Genomic DNA, 19982 nt, shown 5'->3' on the forward strand with positions numbered 1-19982 from the left:
CACACACACACACACACACACACACACACACACACACACAACACACACACACACACACACACACACACACACACACACACACACACACACACACACACACACACACGTATGACTTGCATGGATGAATGCCGCCACTAGTGGACACTGTTTACCATTTATATTTACTGATGTCAATGTACATAGTAATGGTAAACATGTACAGCATTAAACACCTCAGTGTTGACAACCGAGAGTAAAATGTTCTGTATTTCCTTTTTTCTTGTTTAACTTACAGAGTTGAAATGAATTCAGAATTCTATATTTTGTCTATGATTTGTTATGACTGAAAGTCCTTATGGTTGAAGTGTGACAGCAAACAAAAACCACTGATGCAAGTGAGGAATAAAATCAATGTATCTTGATATTTTTAATGATCTTGTAGTGTGGTGAGAAAGAACAAATTAGTTCCCCCAACATCCCAAAATCCTGTCACATGCCTATGACTTCCGACTGTTGTTCTTCTCCTTGAGAGGGACAATTTTCTAAACCACCAGTCTGGTTTATTAGCTTGTTTTAAAAATAGAAAAAAACAAACATTTTAATTAATTTACAAGGCTAATCAGAATTTTACCTTGTGATTCCCTTTTATTTTTGAGTGAGTTCCCCAGAAAAGTAGATGGATGGTCTGGTTGTTTGTATGATAATGTTAGATATATGATTTTGTTTGTGCTTTGGCTGCCTGCATCTCTTTGTCCAGTCTGTGCGATTATGTGTTTGTCCAGGAGATGGAACCAGTGAGTTTGTTCATGCAACAACGTGACAATCATCTCAGACACTGCTCTCAATGAATAGTTGTGTTACATCGTGGAAATCCCCCAAAGCTTTTGTGCTGATCTGACTGAGTTTTTACAAGTTAAATCAAAGCAGGAAGTCTTGTCGCTGAAATTTGGTCCTATGAGTAAACATGTTTTTATTTTACAACTACATGGTGACAACACAATACACATCAGTTATGCTAAATAATTTTCTTTTGTTTGAACATAGATGAGCTAGAAATGTAATTTAGATGATACAATATGACAATGGGATCCTGCTCCATTGAAGTCAAAATACTAAATATTTCACCAAATACAACTTAAAAACAAACAAACAGAGGATTTAATTGATTTAGGGCATATTTTAAAATTGTAACTTAGTCTTTGCCAAAATCAGCTTATATTATTTGACACAGGGTAGAGTTTTCCAAAAACAGTAATGATGTTTTTTCTCACAGTATTTCCCTCTGACCTCTGCAGATGCTTATCCGGCTGTTTGGGTCATATTGTGTGATTGTTTGATAATTTCAGGTGAAGAAACTTGAATAATCAGATCACATTATGCCTCTGTGACCCAGAGAGTTTATGATAAATACAATTGACAAATGCGAGGAAGGTTGGAATCAAGTTGAAGAGAAATTATGTATTTTCTGCATAGTGCAATAAGACTAATATCGTGTTGTATTTGTTCTAGGTCTTTGATGATGATTGGTGGCATGATTCTTTTGGTTTCTTTTTTTATCTTTTGACAATCTGATAGATGCATGACATGAAGGAAAACACATGTTTGTAATCTTTAAATAGAGTATTATTATTTAAAATGTGTTTGTCTTTAACGCAGATTTAGGATTAGGTGCTTATTGATGCACACTAGTTATAACTTCTCCCATGAAGATGTATTTTTATACTGTGATGGTCATCGCCTGTTAGTTTACCAGCATCATTGATGAATGCATCAACAGTGACAGATATCCTTAAAGCAGCTTACAACTACATTATACTGAGTGCTATTTATTACATTTTACATTGCATGGTTAACCGCTGCTATTGGTGCATGCGTCTGGAATGAGAGTTAAATTGTAAAGCAGACTATTGAAGCAATTTACAATTTTACAAAGGGGATCATAAGGAAATGTCATTGTTATGTCACACCCTCACTCATGATAATAAAGTCATATACTTTGATACGTCTTACTTACATTTCACCTTCACTCAGTCCTGGCCTAATAAAATCATTCTCCCTAACAAAACATGCTGGTACAATTTGTACTGTAATGACGAAGTCTTTATGAAAAGGACTATAAGGAACATGTGAAGCTACCTTAGGGGTCTCTGCACTAGTTAATATTATATTTTTAGTTTTAAAGACTTACAGTAACTAATAATGTGGGTCTCTAAATCTTTTCTTCTATCAATAATAACGAAAATGAGGCAGATTTTTGCAGGACAAGTGATGGATGAAGTGCACTTTCACAAAGCCTGAGAAAATATGCCCAATCATTGCCAGGTATAATTTGTGTGTGCATTGTTCCCAGTCGTCTTTCACTCTCCTTTTCTTTTTCTAGCTACTTGATAAGAAAAATGCCTCTGAAGTGATTTGGCTGAGCACTCCTGCAAACACGGCTCTCTCTCTCTTACACGCACACGTGCACAAGTGCACAACACTCAAATAGCATTCATTTCAAACAAACGGTATGTCATTATAGAGACTTAAAAAACATTATCAGTAAAGAGTCGCAAAATAATCAGTACAGCAATGTCTTTGTGGGACATTAATTAAGATTGAATTGTTTTGCCTTGTTTAGTAATTGTTACACACCGCCCCCCCCCCCCCACACACACACACACACACACACACACACACACAACACACACACACACACACACACACACACACACACACACACACACACACACACACACACACACACACCGTACAGTTACTCTGCTTCTGCGTCTTCATGATCTCCATCTGTGTCCGTTGGGCGGATTAGAGGCTTGTTATCCTCTTAGCTCTAAATGGCCCTACGTTCCTGCATTCCGCTGTCCGTCTCATCTGCTGTCTAAGAAGCGGACCTGAGCGTGACAAGAAAGCGAGATTCATGCTTAAAAATGATCGAGCCCACTATTTAGTTGTTTTAGTCATTGCGCATTACGCGCGACTTGTCGGGACAACCCTCTCTATCGTTTGTCAGCGCGCGTGGGGCACAGTGGATGTCTGTCCGTCCGTCCGTCAATGTGTCCAACCCACTGATCTTTCGTAGACTGTAATCTTATCAGTGTCAAACCGTACCTGCCTTTTCCTCTCGGGCAGTTTCTGTCTGTCTTCGAGTGGCATTTGCAAGACAAATCTGGATGAAAAAACGATTTTGATCAGAGAGAAACTTTATTATCACAGAGGTCTGTTTTTATTTACTGCTACAGGCGCGTTTGCATGTGGGATAAAATGATAATTTGACCGTTTTAAACTTTCGACCTGCAGAAGACATGGGATCTAAAGAAAGGATTCTGTTACTTCTCTTCGCAATATGCACAGCCAACGTGTGCCTTTGTGCAAGAAAATCAAGTGCTCGGAGATCTGGTGAGTTTACCTGCTGACCTTTATTCCACATTTGACATGGTGTAGTAAATATCATGATAATCCTTTGTATTGAAACATTGTGGATCAGGGCAGAATTTGTGTGTGTTCATCTTTCCATTTGTTTGATTACTCCAGTATCATAAAGCCAGCTTTTGAAATGATTTTTCAGTACATGAAAAATACAATTTAAGCCTTCATTCCCAAACATCTACGTGACTAATTTAAACTTTAAAGTCCTTTTTATTGTGATAAAAGCTATACAATATGAACATTGCTGTTCAAAACAAGCCCTTCCACTTAACACCCCTGTTCATAAAAGTGATAATTCTACAACAAAATCTACAGTTTAGCATGTTACTTATAGACCATTTAAAGAAGTTCCCCTCACTTTTGTACGATGTAATTGTAACACATTATATGTTCTGATACATTTTAGGCAGGAACTTGTGACTTAGAGGAAAATAAAAAGGATATAACGTGGTAACATTTTGACTAAAACACATATTTTAGGGATTCTCCCAGATATGAAATGTTTGTCGAATAAAGACAGGGAAGTATCCAGCTTTGGATAAACTGCATACAAAGGAAACTTGCCAGTGGATGTTGATGTGTCCTTCCCACAGTGCCTTCTCTCTCCTCCACCCTTTTCTGATATCCTGTCACCCTGTACACTTTTTCCGTCACAGTTTCTTCCCTTTCCTCCCTCTTTCCTTCTTTCAATCACTTCCTTTCTCTCTCACTGTCAGTCTATCTGATGTATTTCTCCCTCAGCCTAAGACCCACAGGCTAACTATCACATCTGTCTGTCAGCACAGACTCACCACAGTGGGGACTGCTATACAGTGGACGGCTGTGGTTCTGTCTCTATGACCTCCAGTGACATTTGTACTTGTTTTTTGTTTGTTTTTGAGGTCTCTCAGGCTTCCTTCTGAGGGACGGGGAGTTGGGGGTGTCAACAGGGCTAGATGTCCAGATGAATCACATCAGCCTTTACACAACAAAGCTGATAGCACTAGGAAAGAGTTAAGATTGAATGACGTCTTTCCCCGAGATTGTCTTACTTTTGCCAGATTTTGACAGCCCTCTCTGGAATTATTCTGAAAGACAATGAATCTTTCTTTCATATTATACAAGGCATTTTCACCTTTATTTGAAAGAGTAAAAAAGCGGGGAGAGAGAGGAGTATTACAAGCTAAACAAACGTCCCAATGCTGGAATCAAACAAAGGACAACATGGTAATGTAGCATCCACTTTAAACACTGCTACCAAGGAGCTCCAAAACAATGACAATATATAATTTATTTTTCAGGAGATGACATTTCCCAGTTAATCCTGTCAGATTCAGTTTACATTTCATTCAAATATCTTATATCCTTCCCTAAGCCATGCTGAAGGGCAGCACATGTCTTGGTGGATGAAACAGACCTGGAAGCAGTGTTTTTTCACATGACTGACTTCAAAAGTGGAGCCGGAAAATCAGAGTCAAATGTGCAGGTGCTTTGCTCCAAAAGATGTCTGGCTGCCACTCAATGTCTATGTGTATTTGGTTCTAGAGAGCCAGAGAGTACCTGCAGCCAATCGGTAAACAAAATCCTGCGACTCCTGTGTCATGTTGACTTATGTTACAAAGAATTTCTTTCTGTCTGTAAAACATGAAAATGCTACTGACCACTGGAAAGTGTAATTATTGCATCCACACTTCAGCGTAACAAGGGATTTCAAAGGAAACACCTCAGAGTGGTAGTTTGACAACCTGGTGTGTTGAATTTTGGGATGGCCTGTAATACTGTACGTGTGTTCCTTGATGTGTTCTGCATGAGAGGATGCAGATGTTTTTATTTAATTGTTTTATCAAGAGAGAATGACAATGTTTTGGTAGCTGACAGTGTGCTCTCTTGTGGCCATTTTCCAAACAGTGTGTTTATACTGTACATTGTAGAAGTTTGCACCTCGCATAACCTCTAAAGTCTGGCCTCTCCTGTCCCATTCATGTACGAGGGCAATGCACCCATTAGATTTGACCATTCAAGTGGGGTTTCTGGGTGGTACGGCCAAGTTGAAGACTCAGTAGCAAAAGCAGCTTATGTGGCAACTATAACAGCATAAACAGTACCTTGAAGAGTAACCAAAAACAAGGTTGACGGAAAATAATTCTGTCCCTCACTCATGGTCAAAAGCTTAATGTACCCAGAGCTACCTTGAAGCACCATTGTAAGCTGCTGTACTCAGAGAATACCCTGGAACAATCAGATAAAACAAACTACAAGTGTGTGTCTACAGAAGGTCCAGTTGTGATAGACATGGTTCGCCACTGATGATCATGTACATACAAATAATGATTTAAGCATTTCTTTCTCCATCAACTCTTATTCTGTGAGTTCAGCTCACCCGTACACATCCCTGGGGAGATATGGATGATCAGGGAATACAGCTGACATATTGAATTACCCGCTTGGATGGAAGAGCAGGGGAAAGGGTTCGATAAAGCAGAAGAGATGTTCAGTGTATTTAGGAGAGAGGTCGGCTTAGGAAGTAGAAGAAGGGAGTCACAAGAAATAAAGAGGAGAGAAACAGGAAAATGGAAAAGAGCAACACTGTAGCTACATGATATTTCAATTTACAGAGATCTGCCTCCTACATTAACGTTTGTTTATTCCTCGTGTCAGTGTATACGAGGGACTTCTGTCCTTTTGTCAACTAGACCAGATCAGGACATATACAAGTCTACTCTAATAAGGTGATAAATAAAAAAGAAAGGTGTTTAGCTATTTGTATGCTGCATTTTCACGTAGCCTCTTCATTGTTTGAATGTAGCATGTGTTTGTGTAAATGGTATGACATAAAGTGCATGACTGCGAGGCCATAAGGGTCCTTGTCTGCTCCTCTATCTCTATTAAAGCCAGGTGATGAATATACAGCAGGTCATCAGAGGTGTTGATGATCTACTCCTCTATAGCCCGTTCTCTTTCTTCTTCGTCTTCAAGAGGGTTTTCAGGCCGCAGTCTGAAATGACAATCTCTTGAAGTGTCACACAAACACCCAGGATTTTAATAACTCCAAACCAGGAAGATAATGACATATGAAGCGAGTCAGTTGATATTAGAATCCCCCCCAGAGAGCTATGGGTTATGCCATTTAAAAAAAATCCTTTTGTAACTCTAAAAAAAGGTAAGGTAATGTTTATGTAATCATTGGCTATTTGAAAACCTTTTGCCAAAGACCTGCTTTTGTTCAAACCTCATGGTGGTATTGACAAAGCATTTATATATAATCGACAGGCAATTCGGTCGCAACTGAAAGTAGTATTCAATATATATCATCTTCACAAGTTGTAGGGTGAAGGTTGTAAATATAAATTAAAATGTATTTTTATATTTATGAAACCTCCCCTGACACTTTGCACCATTGTTATCATCAGAACAAGCTGTGAACATTTGCATTGATGAATGTTAGCAACAAATAAATTATATATAATAAATATTAGACATTGAGCATACAGAGTAACACCATCATTTATTTTGACTTGAGTTTCTTTTTGTGGGTTGTTTAGAGCATCCTTTGACACATTAGCAGATGATTTGGTGTCAGGAGCAGCACCTTTCACATAATGATCCACTGTTAACATTATATTATATATATCATTTATTTATTTTAAGGATGCTGAGATGCTTAATTTGCTCATTCTATGTTTCATTGGTCAAAAGCTGCCATGTAAATCAAACAGTCTTGTTCAATAATCCATCAGCACTAAAAATCAAATGAACAATTTGATCACTTGCGCTTTTATTTATGTTTTCTGTTGCCCTCACTGATTTTGTCTCTGTGTGTATTTGTTAGATCGCCTGAGTCCTCCATTAGACATCCAACTGGAGACAGTCAACTGCACCGCCTTTAGTGTACGATGGAAGATGCCCCGGCGACACGTCAGCACCATCACCGGATACAAGGTAGTCACAGAGCATGTCTTTTACATTAAATAATAACACAGATATTTTAGTATTGTATGTATTATTTTTACATATTGTTTAATTTGGTCCAAAAGGGAGATGCTTGATACAATTTATATCAGGGTTTCCAGCAGTGATTTCATTGTGATGGCTTCCTTGCTGGGTACCACCATAGATATGGGTACCATCCACACATGTAAATGTGAATCACTACACAGAAAAACTGCTAAACCAAAAGGAAAATAAAACATTTAGCTTTACAAACAGCGGGCTTAAAATCCTGCCCTTCAAACTCCTTTTCAAAATGCATTGAAAGGTTTTCAACCTGGTAAACATAAAAAGAACCTCTCGGATATGTCATAAATCATTTTGCCTCTCTTTCTTCTAAGCCAATGCCCATTACCTCTGCAAGCCTTTCAGTTGGGGCCCCCATCTTTTATAAAGTGCCTGTCAAATACACTGTCCAGCAAGATGGCCTTGAGGGCTAGATTGATATTTCAACATTTCTTGTGTTTTAAAGGAACCCCTTCACTTTGGATGTATGCTTTTAAGGGGGCAATATAGCTATGAAAGATGTCACAAATATTTGTTTTAGCGTTTTGTCAATAGATGTTTTGCTCCGCTCTGTGCTTCGAGTACTAAAGTGTGATTTGTTTTCTTGGTAGAAACATATAGTAAATATATATTTTATGATATGCAAAGGCAGGTCAAGAGATTGTGTATAGTCGGTGCACTAATTGACAGGATGCTGAATAGAAAAAGGAGTACCACTTTTCTTTTTTTACACAGTCATTACTTCTAAGAGCCAATGTTCTCTTATACGTACATTTAAAAAAAATAAAAATCTTTTGAATGAGATATTATGCCCTACTAACTTCCTTCCTTCCTTCCTTCCTGCCTTCCTTCCTTCCTTTATTTTGTTTGTTTTGAGTCAACCATTACCAAAAGTGTGGATCAGTACGAGTGTTGGTGTGTGCTCTGCTTTTGACCATATGTCCGCACTAAGAGGATTAGCCAGCTACCTAGCTTCCCCAATGCTCTAAGATCAACGTATGTGTTCATTTAACCAATCACTTTGGAAATCATTGATGATCGGGTTTCCTCACAGTTTTTTCCCCATATCTATTAAGAAACCATGACTTCATACTGGAAGAGGTTAAACAAAAATGGTGCTTTAATCCAAAATAGCAAACATGATATTTATGAATGTCAAATCCAACACTGACAGAATAGGTTAGATTTGTTATGAAATAATATGAATCTGGACATTTTTCATATACAAATATAGCTTTGTATGCGTCTTTTTCGTTGACAATGTGTGTGGGTTTTTCAGGTTTTCTACACAGAGATGAGGAATGGTCGTCCGATGGATACAGGGTCTCTGATGGAGGTGCCTCTCAACTTGGACATGCTGACCACTGTGAGCACAATGACTTTAAACTTTAAAGAGCATCTTATCTTTAAATCAGTGGTGAACATGCTATAGAGCATGGGTGTCAAACTCAAATACACACTGGGCCAACATTTAAAAATGGGTACTAGTCGAGGGCCGGACTGGTTCAATGTTTATTGCAAAACTTATTGAAATGAACGTATTGCACATATTAAACCTGGAACTAACAAAGCTTAAATTATTGCCTATAAAAACAACATAAAATAATCAGTTGCATTCATTGCTTATGGCTCTATCAGAGTCATTTCTTATGATTACATTTTTCCACAGGCCAACAACAGCTTCAAAAAAACAATTTCCCTCAAAGAAAAAAACAAACATGCCCTGTTGTCGCAAGAAGAAAAGTGCAAAAGGAAACATCCATTGAAACTCAGTGTGCTGCTCTGTGATGCTAGTTCAAGCCAGATACTTGGCATCTCATCTTGGGTGCAAGTTCATCAATGTTTGGGGTCAGGCTCTGAGCTGAGGAAACCCTCAGGATTGAGTGAAGGTGTGCGTGCAATATACCGGCGGGCCAGACCTAATAGTAATTAAAAATTATCCTGCGGGCCGAAATTAAATCCGGGCCTTGAGTTTGACACATGTGCTATAGAGTATCCCAATTGTATTCACCACTCAACTTTGATCCATCTCTAACTTCCACTGTGGGAATTATCAGCTGTGGTAGCCAACAAATCTTTGCAGAGCTGCTTTATCATTGCATGAAGAAAACATGCTTCAAAAACACAAAACCCCTCCCCAGAAAAGATAATAAAAAACTCTTTAGCCAAAGCCTGACTCATTGTATCCCTCTCTAAGTCTCTCCTCTATGCCAAAGAGCTCCTTTTTCTTCCAAACAACTATAGAAAACACATGAATTATTCCCATAGTGACATGTTGCTGCATTATTGTGAACATGGACACTGATATATATTTAAAGTTGATCCCGCATTGTCCTGCTACTAGAACACCAATTGTGTGTTTATCTGCTGCTGAAAATATTTATGCGCAAATGCCCTGTTTTCTGTTTTATTGATATATAAAAAATTGCAGAGCCCAGTTATTTTGGAGAACTATTTGCTTTTTTATAAAATACAACTTTGTACTAACTAGACCATTACATTCCCCATGTTTCACATATCACTAACATCAAGTTGAATATTAGAATGTTTTGGACCTGCAATTACATCTGTCATAATATCTGCCGCACTGATACACTTAAACATTTAGGTAACCCTCTGCTCTTCTTTTCTCCAAAGGGCCAATTTGAAGGACAAGCAAGCTTTGTGAGTATTATTTTCTCTTTTATAACAAACTAAATTGGACTGGTTTATTATCAAGCTTGACATTTACAGCTGTATTTGAACTACTTTCCACTCGGAAAATCTCAAATATTAAATTATTTGTTATTTAGTCTTTCGTCCTCTTCCACCATCTTCCCCGAACTATCCTTGATGCGATCTTAATCCATATCTGTCTTTTTCTCTACTCTACCACTCTCACATTTGTAGGATGTGGAGATCAGTAATCTTAAAATGAACACTAAGTACAGATTGACAGTCGGAGCGTATGGTTGGGCAGGGGAAGGCCGACCCAGCATGCCTAGAGACATCAGCACTGCCACACATGGTAAGAATATGTCGTAGTGACTTCATTTTACAGCTGATTCTAATGTTCCTGCAATGGTGTATTGTTAATATCTTCTTCTGAATTCAATTTCTCTCTGTACAACTAGATAAGTGCATGCCCCCATCACCCCCCACTCAGCCTGTCGTCATGGCTGTATCTGACACTGAGCTGGCGTTGTCATGGCAGCAAGGAGAGAGCGAGGGAAGCGCACCTGTCCTTCACTTCCTGGTGGCCTACATCAGGTAAGTCGTTACAAAACTCAAAGAAACATGTAATGAAGCTTGATGTTTATAAAACAAGCCCATTTATTTCAAATCATATCACTCATTTATAGTCTTCAATGGTGGATATTGCTATTGAGATAGGCCAAACTGCACCTACTACTACGTTGTTAAATTGGTTGTTAAAATGACAGGTTAAATAATTAAATCACACATGTTAAAGTTTGAAACGTAACGTTGTGAAAAAGAAACACCCAGACATTGTTCGTACCACAAGATGCAAACTACTTGGTGTGAGTCCTGTGTTTTGTGTCTTATCGATAGCACAACTTTCACCCCTCATGGTGTTTTTAGTTTTTAATACTAAGTCAACTGACTTGGCCTTTGCTCCTGTCATAGATTTTATAGTGGCTACAGGTCGGTTTCATCTACTTGTATTCCTTCTTTTGGTCATCAACCGTCTGAATAGTTCATAAAACCAACTTTTTTTCAGAAGCAGGCACCTTCTAACCTACATCTATAAGATAACAAATATCTGATAATATTCTAAATGGGTGACCTGCCTCTTGCGACCTCACCATCAAAGTGTTGCTGCCAGAACTCACACTAACACACATTGGCAGGTTTATAGATTTGCAGATGCACTTAGTTACATTCAGGTTTCACACAAACACTAACCCCAACCCATATAGACACTGACGTGTCCAAGTCACAGAGGGAAAGAACGGCCTTAAGTAAAAAGCCTTGTATCATAACTGGCTGTGGGAGGAAAGGGAATAGGCTGACTGGTTTGATCTTCATCGTCATTCTCTTAATTGATAAGCCGTCTGTCTCTGGATAAAACTGAACGAAGACCACCATTCTGAGAGGTTATTTTGCAGAACAAATACTCTTAGGTATTTTCTACAACCATACAGATAGTACATAGTCATCATGCCAAGGTATCCAAGGATACTAAATGTAAAACATTTTCTAAGAAGATGGGTTTGGGTATGGATTAAACAAACTAGAAACAACATTTTTGTCCTTTGGGCTTTAGTTTCAAATCGTATAAGCAGAGCAAAAGCAAATAAGTGAATTGACAATATACAGAATACACAATGGCTACACGAAAATTTAAAAAAGCTTTTTTCCAAAAAGCTTTCTCTGTAAAGCTGCTGCACATTCAGCCTTCTTATTCAGACCATCTGCAGACACTCATCACTCGTCACATTACTACAACACAGAATACAAAGATCCTTTTAACACTGAATTTCGTGAGGCCTTTGCTGGTCTGCTTAATCTAATCACTTGTGTTTTGACATGAGGATCAGCTGGGACCCGAAAAATAAGGAATTTCATTTTCTGACCAGCCTCACACTCAAACAAAAGTACACACACAACACCACACACACACACACACACACACACACACACACACACACACACACACACACACACACACACACACACACACACACACACACACACACACACACACACACACACACACACACACACACACCGCACCACTGGAGGACCGCCACTGTCTAGACAAGTCTTCAGGCTAAAAATTCAAGGAAGTCGGATAATGATCCTCCTTGTCCTCTGTCTGATTGCCAGACCATAATGAAAGAAGAGAGATAAAATGTTTAAATGCCTCCGTAAGAAAAATACAAATAAACAGAAAACAGTTCTAAAGATATAAGACGAAACTAAGTTAAATCACAATAGTGTTGCCTTTTGCAGTAGAGAGTTAACTCCAGACTGCGTAAAGAGAGCGGGACAAAGACAGAGAGACAGAGGCAGAGAAACTGTCACTTACTGTGACAGCGTAGACATGAATCAGCGTCTGTGTTTGCATGCAGGCGCTTTTTCAATACAAAAGGGCCTTATCAGAGGCAAATATTTCTCCCCCTACTTCAAAAGAGGCCTTGCTGAAGAGAGACAGTGATTGGTGGTGAAGATGACTCTGTTCAACAGATAGCCGTGGCTCCAGGCGCAAAGAATCAGCACCAAATATGGCAGCTGGAGATGATAGGCAGAATAAATTAAGTTCAGGAGTTCATCATTTTGTTTTTTTGCTCTACTTTTCAAAACAATGCTCTGATTAAAGAAAAAATAAGAAAGCTTCTAAAGAGCCTTAAAAATAGTAATGTCTCTCTCTTTTGCGACTTTGAATTACTTAGATCTACAGTCTCTAGTTATTGTTATATTTGCAAACACTTATAGACTTTTTCAAGGAAAACAAAGATAAATATCAACATCGACATCGTCGTCGTCATCATCTTCATCATCATCATCATCATCATCCTCAATACAATCACTTTTAAGATGTTTTGAGAATTTTTGTCAAAAAATAATTATTTGTGAAATGTCATAAGGAAGTGTTTGTAATTGCAACATTTTTGATAAATTAATCCCAAATCATTTATTTTGTGTATCTTGTCGTTCACAGGCCAGAAATGGACACTGAGTGGACATATATCCGTGAGCCCATTGAGACTAACTCCATGGTTATGAAGGGGTTATTACCGGAAACAGAGTACCAGTTTGTCGTCAGGGCGACCAACATGCACGGAGTCAGCCCACCCAGCAACATCAACAACCCCGTGCGCACTCTCGGTAAGAAAAAATGTGATCTTTGAGCCAACGTGCTGTGACGGCCAGGAAAGCTCGCTCGTTAGTCTGCTTTCAACCACATTTCAAAGCAAATTGAACAATACACCCACACTGAACTAAACAGACTGTGGTTATTTTTTCACCAAAGCTATACAATGTTCAACCACTATGTAAAACCCCAGCATTACAGTGGAGAAGAATCTTTTCTTACTCACTGCGCTGGGAAGCAATGAAACTTGGAAATGATTTTAATACAAATAGATGCATTGATTATAGTGAGCGCCAACATGTAAATATGATCTTAATAACTTAATTCAGTATTGCTTTATTATATAGACAGTTTCTTACCTTTGCTCACTTACCAAATCCTAGTCTAGCTTTCTAAATGAAAACATTGAAGCTGGTAATTAAAGTAAATTATGTTAAAGTCTCATCACATATTATCCCACAGTGTAATATTCGGAAATCTTGCCATTTTAGATGCTTTTTCCAAATGTCTTTAGATGTTAAGATCTCCGGCTCAGGAAACCTTGGAATAAATAAAATATATTCTATGAATTTTGACACAGAAACACATTTTGCCTCCCTAAGTTTGGATTTGGGACAGCACCTGACAGCGTGAGAGTCTGGGATGATGGAGATCAACGGATTCATTTACATTATTATATTTGCTGTAGTCAGCTGCTGGTGATGGGGATGGGTGAGAGACGGTCAGCACAGATTGATATTAAAACACACACGCACATTCACACAGGTGTGTACTTCATATACACACACATACAAGCAATGTCCTAATGCTTTAGGGACCATGACATTCAAACAATGTACTTAAAGACGTGAAGGCATAATGTCATGCTCTGTGAGAGTGGATGCTTCTTCATGTCAGACTATTGGGAGTAAAGTCAAGAGGACTATTCATCAAATAAATCAAACAGCCATGTAGACACAATCACATTATCCAGACTTTTTTCTGTGACCTACAGACCTCACTGCTCACTCGCTGCATGTGGGCGGGCGGCTTGAGCGTCACACGCTATTAGCTGTCAACTGGTGTAAACTACTCTGATTAAATTAAGTGCCCTAAGTCCTGCTAGACTGCTCTGAGACACAGAGACAAAGCTACAAAGCCACACAGCAAGGGAGGTAATGATAGAAGGAACTTGTAAGGAATAATGTCAATGAAAGTTACATGAAGCCAAATCAGATAAGGCGGTTAGACAGACATACGGACAGACAACAACGAAGAGATGGAAAAGCGTGGTTCCTTAGCGGGGGATAAAAGCGGGTTACGCTCGATTCTCATCAGACAGGATTAAGGACGGGATGCCAGACCCCTTCCCTGCCAATGCACAGCTCTGATCAATGCACACACACACACACACACACACACACACACACACACACACACACACACACACACACACACACACACACACACACACCACACACACACACACACACACACACACACACACACACACACCACACACACACACACACACACACAGCACACACACACACACACACACACACACACACACACACACAATGCTCCGCAGCCTGATCGAACAGTGGGGGTGGGCTTGACTGACTGACATACTTTTCTTGTCGCTCTCTCTATGACAGTGTTTATGTGTGTGTGTTTAAGTGTGTGTGTGTGTGTGTGTTTATAGCAGTTTGAAACAGGGTATGGACTGAGGGGGATTGTTACACAACAGAAGATTAGTGGAGGGCTTTTTTGGGTGCCCCCCCCCCCCCTCCCTGTATGCCAGCAGTCAGTATTCAGGATTTAATGTTATTAGGCTGTGCTAATTGGCTCTTTAAATCTTGATATCCATTAAATAGTCAAGTTTCTTTGAGATCTGAGAATGTTAAACAGTTTATTTTGTTGTATAATTATGATGTGATTCAATCCATAACTACAAATTATATTTTAATTCCCTAACTTGCCACACACACACACACACACACACACACACACACACACACACACACACACACACACACACACACACACACACACACACACACACACACACACACACACACACACACACACACACACACACACACACACACACACACACACACACACACTTAATTTTCTTAACTGTTAAAACCTGTTTTAAACCCCGAGCCTGTTTTTCAGGTCTGGCTCGAAAATGACATTCCCAGAACAAATGACCATATCTTCCCTTCTAAAAGGGTTACATTAATAATCTTTTTTCTCAAAGCAAGGTTACACCTGTGAGTTGGATGTAGAAGTGTCAGAATCAATATAGATGTTTTTATTTTAAACTAAATTCAGATTGAACACAGTTCTTTGGGGCTTTGGGGCTTCACAGGTTGTCAATGTAAAAATTACATATTTTCTATTGTCCAACACCAAGTATATAAGATAAGATAGATTTTTCAGCCTTTTCAACATAATTAATATTTTCAGCAATACAGCATAAACATTTGGCAGCATATATAAATATAATTTAAAAAGGAAAAACACATGATAAACACACATTTTGTTGTCTGTTGTCTTTCTAAATAAATATTTGAATGAAGTAATAACAATTTAACATGTCTTTTATTTATCTTAACCTAAACCACACCAGCTAAATCTTTATAGGTTTATTAAGCAATAATATTTGTGCAGCTTCAGCTAGAGCTACTGACCAAAAAGGACCCAGGTGTCATGCTATGCTCACAGTACTCACTGTCTGCTTTTGTCTTTGTACCTTATGAGCAGCCGTTGTGTATCGAGGAGACACGTTTCAGTACGTGGTGCCGCGGCCTGGCTTCAGGCGAACAGGTAGACCTGCTGGGCCAGAAGCTGTTTCTACTATTCAATATCTGTGTCCCACCATCAGTGAAATGTTTTCATATTCCCCAGTGATCGTTTATCATTGGGAAACAGTCACCCATCCAGCCACATAGGAACCATGCATCTTCAATCTCTCCATGTGTGCAACTTTCATATGAATTTGCCATGTTGTTTGTTGTCAGGGCCATTTTTATTGTCTAACAGCTTACTTGTGTTTTATTATTCCACTAACTTAGTTTGACCCCTAAACCTGCAGTCATGGTTTATTTTATAATCAACAGTTATAAAGAAATGTAAAGAAGTATGTAATAAACATCATGTATCTTTATTGACATGAACAGGTGCTTCTGAAGTTGGCAGTGGGTATTACGGCCGTTACATCACAGACTCAGGAGACAAAGATGAAGATGGTTTTGACATTGATGACTCTGATTATGACATCTTTATTGAGGAGGTGGGTGATTGCATACTACAGCTTGACATGGATACCAATTTTAGGCACATCTATCATTATTAATCCTCTTATTTTTTCCTAGTTAAAGCCATTCCCAGGAATCAATAAAGACAACAGGAAGTCCCAGCTCCGTTCACGCCCTGATAGTCCATCTGGCCGTAACGTTGTTTATCGTATGAACACCATCGCTCCCCGCAACGTTACTGCTACGCCTGCTTCCTCCACCACCTCATCTATCTTCCCAGATTTCACAGATCTGGTTTTCTCATCCACCTCAGAGCCCAGGACCACCAGTTACACAAAAACCACGGCCCCACTTAGCACCACCAGGTAAGATTTAAAACCTTATTTTACCTTGATAATCGATTTTACTGAAGGGTTTACATTGATTATACTATTGATGTTTATCAGCAGCTGGAGGTCGTTATGGCCTCTCTTTTAAATAAATGATTTCCTTATGTTTCTTAATGTTTGAACAAAAAACAGGGGTATGAGGATGGTTTTCTTTTATCTCAGCAAAATCACAATTCTTATTGCAGATCCTCTTGCTCTTGGATTCCTAGATTGTCCCTTCTGGCTTTTTTATTTTCTCCAAAGATCCACCTACCGTTTTTTGTATACTCTTACACATGTGATAATAGATGGAGAATAGAGCAGTAACATGTCACACCAATTAAAGCTGCCATTCTGGTTGTGATGTACTGAATGTCATTACCTGCAGCAGAGTAAAAAAGGTATCACTCTTAGTTAAAACTTAGGAAAGAGCTGATAGATACATTATACAACTGCTTTTAAAATAGAAATATCATTATTTGCTAAACCACTGACTATACTGTAACATCACTAAACTTCTTTCTTTCTCTTTTGATTTTAGCAACCCTTTTCCCACCACCACTACCGCCCCAACATTGTCCCCCTGGAAAGGTGAGGTACCTCGTATGTACGAGCTGACCTGCGATGACACTGTGTGCCCCCCCGACAGCTTCTGTCTCAGCGATTTCGACAGCGGAGGCTCCCGCTGCCACTGTAACCTCGGACGGAGAGGGGACAACTGCTCTGAGGGTGAGGGAGGTGTAATTGAGTTCAAGCTTTAGTAAAAGTGTGGTGATGCTAAAGAGGCAACTATCAATTGTATAATACTTTCGTCTTTTATCCCTCCCAAAATAAACTTATGATGACTTTTTTTCCTCTTCAGTGGTATCCGTGAACTTTCCCAGGTTCCATGGCTTCTCTCACATGACCTTTGAACCCTTGAAGAACTCTTACCAGACCTTTCAGATCACTTTGGAGTTCAAGGTAAAGCACCATATCTTTTTTTGATTTGATTATGGTTTAGGGTGAACAGATCTTTAATCCAGTTTTTTCGGTGGTACAGGCCGACTCTGAGGATGGCTTGTTGTTATACTGTGGAGAGAATGAACACGCACGTGGAGACTTTACCTCTTTGGCTCTGGTGCGAGGCAAGCTGCACTACAGGTGAAGACAACTGTGACTCACTGAATGAAAGGAGTAGATTATTTTAGATAAAGTTTACAAGTCTGCTGGTTTTAAGAGACTGGATTGTTAAATATGTGATTTAAGGAAATCTGAGAATTTAATGAATGTAATTCTTCAAAAGCATTCAAGAAAAATATTTATTTGAACCATCTTAATGTGGTTGTTAGCATAACATTGATGACATTTGTAACACTGTATTCCCATTTGATTTAAGGGTGAAGCCATAAAGAAAATGGTGTGTTTAAATGTTCAATCTATAGACAATATAGCTGATAATAATATACAGTATATTTTGTATTTACAAATGGCAAATATAATTGTATAGAATCACTCATCCTTTGTGTAATGTCAGCATACTTTAGGTAACTGGACATTTTATCGTTTTCCCCTCAGGTTTAACTGTGGTACAGGAGCAGCTCAAATAATAAGTGAGAGTCGTATTGTGGTCGGTCAGTGGCACACAATCACTCTCTCCAGAGATGGCATGAGCGGCTGGCTGCGAATGGACAACGACAACCCATTATCTGGACGCTCAGAGGTAACAATAACACACATAATCACTTGCATATTTGTATTATTTTTACATAATATATGTGTTTGCATAAGACCTATTTATCAATTTATTAAAGTGCAGTACGGCTTCAAAAAGGGAAAAGCTTTTTGCAGTATAACTATTTTGATATTGTGGTTTGGATGAATTTTGTGTGGAACATTGCTGCCAAAGTGGTTTTACAGTAATGAAGCACATTTTGTTATCCTCACTCTTTGCTTTCAGGGCCAGTACACCAAGATCACTTTCCGTTCCCCGCTGTATGTGGGTGGATCCCCGAATGCTTATTGGCTGGTCAGGGCAACAGGTACAAATCGTGGCTTTCTGGGCTGCATTCAGAGTCTGACCGTGAACAACAAGGTGATAGACATTAGACCCTGGCCGCTGGGCAGGGCTCTGAGCGGAGCAGATATAGGTGAGGAGGCATACTACCAGCAGTATATGATTCTAACCCATATTACCCATAATGCACTGGTTTTCATCTTGGATATTGATGCTCAGACAAGTAGTTTAGGAGCAACTCTGGAGAGGGAAACAACTCATTTTGGACTCTGTACATAAGTAATGTAATGAGGTTAGAGGGCTCTATTTGAATATATATGGCAGTATTTCTTCATCGCCCAGTTTTTTCACTGTAAAGATTGACATGTTTTGATAGCAATTATTCTTCTGTTCAAGGTCCTGACAGTTCTAACCAAAAACAAAACAGGACAAACAAATATGTTAATATTCTTTTTTTTAAAAGAAGCTAAATGTTGTAAGTAGTCATCACCTAAGATAATAATGGTTAATGGTTGTGCACAATACCTAAGAGGATTTTGCGGAATACAATTGCTAAATACTACAATACTAATACTAAATGGGGGAAGAGCCTGAGCTATTAGTTGCAGCAAAAACTAAGTGCATCATAATAAATAGAACCCTAACCCTGTCTAAATCCCCCCCTTGCCCCCAGGTGAGTGCAGCGACAGTGTGTGTGACCTGGTCAGCTGTGCCAATGGTGGAGTTTGCTTTGCAAACCGTGCCGATGGCTTCATCTGTCTGTGCCCACTCGGCTTCAGGGGAGCACTTTGTGAAGAGAGTAAGTCAACTGTATTTCTCAAGCCTACTCAATGCGTTTGACTCATACCTAAAAACACACACTGTTATCAAGAGTCATATTTCTTTAAATCCCTTTGTGATAGCTGTCATAGATTGTCACAGAAACCTTTTAAAGTAATTACTGACCAGTTGAGTGCAATATAAAGGAACATTATTCGAGATGAGGATTATTATGTGTTATATAGAGGCAGGGGGATTGATTGCATGTGAGACTAGGTTTCAAACATTATATCCCCACTTTCTCTCCATTTGCTTTTCATTATTACATTATTATTACATGTCATTAGACGCTTTTATCCAAAGCGACTTACACACATTCAGTACTGTGGACAATCCCCACAGGAGCAATTTGGGGTGAA

At 39.0% G+C, this 19982-nt stretch overlaps 1 protein-coding gene across 3 annotated transcripts in view; it reads left to right on the forward strand.

Annotated features, from left to right (window-relative positions):
* The window catches only part of LOC117558647 (pikachurin), a 31089-nt gene that overhangs the window by 3386 nt on the left and 7721 nt on the right, over nt 1-19982 (forward strand). For 2 of the 3 annotated variants that reach the window (XM_034234961.1, XM_034234962.1), the window contains exons 1-15: nt 3017-3375; nt 7214-7323; nt 8657-8743; nt 10015-10041; nt 10267-10384; nt 10491-10626; nt 13043-13209; nt 16363-16475; nt 16558-16805; nt 17350-17537; nt 17671-17771; nt 17851-17951; nt 18366-18510; nt 18748-18937; nt 19478-19603. In XM_034234961.1, coding sequence (XP_034090852.1) covers nt 3282-3375; nt 7214-7323; nt 8657-8743; nt 10015-10041; nt 10267-10384; nt 10491-10626; nt 13043-13209; nt 16363-16475; nt 16558-16805; nt 17350-17537; nt 17671-17771; nt 17851-17951; nt 18366-18510; nt 18748-18937; nt 19478-19603 — 1951 coding nt within the window. In that variant the 5' untranslated portion in view covers nt 3017-3281. Of the gene's footprint in view, nt 1-3016; nt 3376-7213; nt 7324-8656; nt 8744-10014; nt 10042-10266; nt 10385-10490; nt 10627-13042; nt 13210-16362; nt 16476-16557; nt 16806-17349; nt 17538-17670; nt 17772-17850; nt 17952-18365; nt 18511-18747; nt 18938-19477; nt 19604-19982 lie in introns of those variants that run through there. The other variant, XM_034234963.1, reaches the window with a different exon arrangement.

Source organism: Gymnodraco acuticeps, unplaced genomic scaffold (genome assembly GCF_902827175.1).
Source record: "Gymnodraco acuticeps unplaced genomic scaffold, fGymAcu1.1, whole genome shotgun sequence".
NCBI classification, from domain to species: Eukaryota; Metazoa; Chordata; class Actinopteri; order Perciformes; family Bathydraconidae; genus Gymnodraco; species Gymnodraco acuticeps.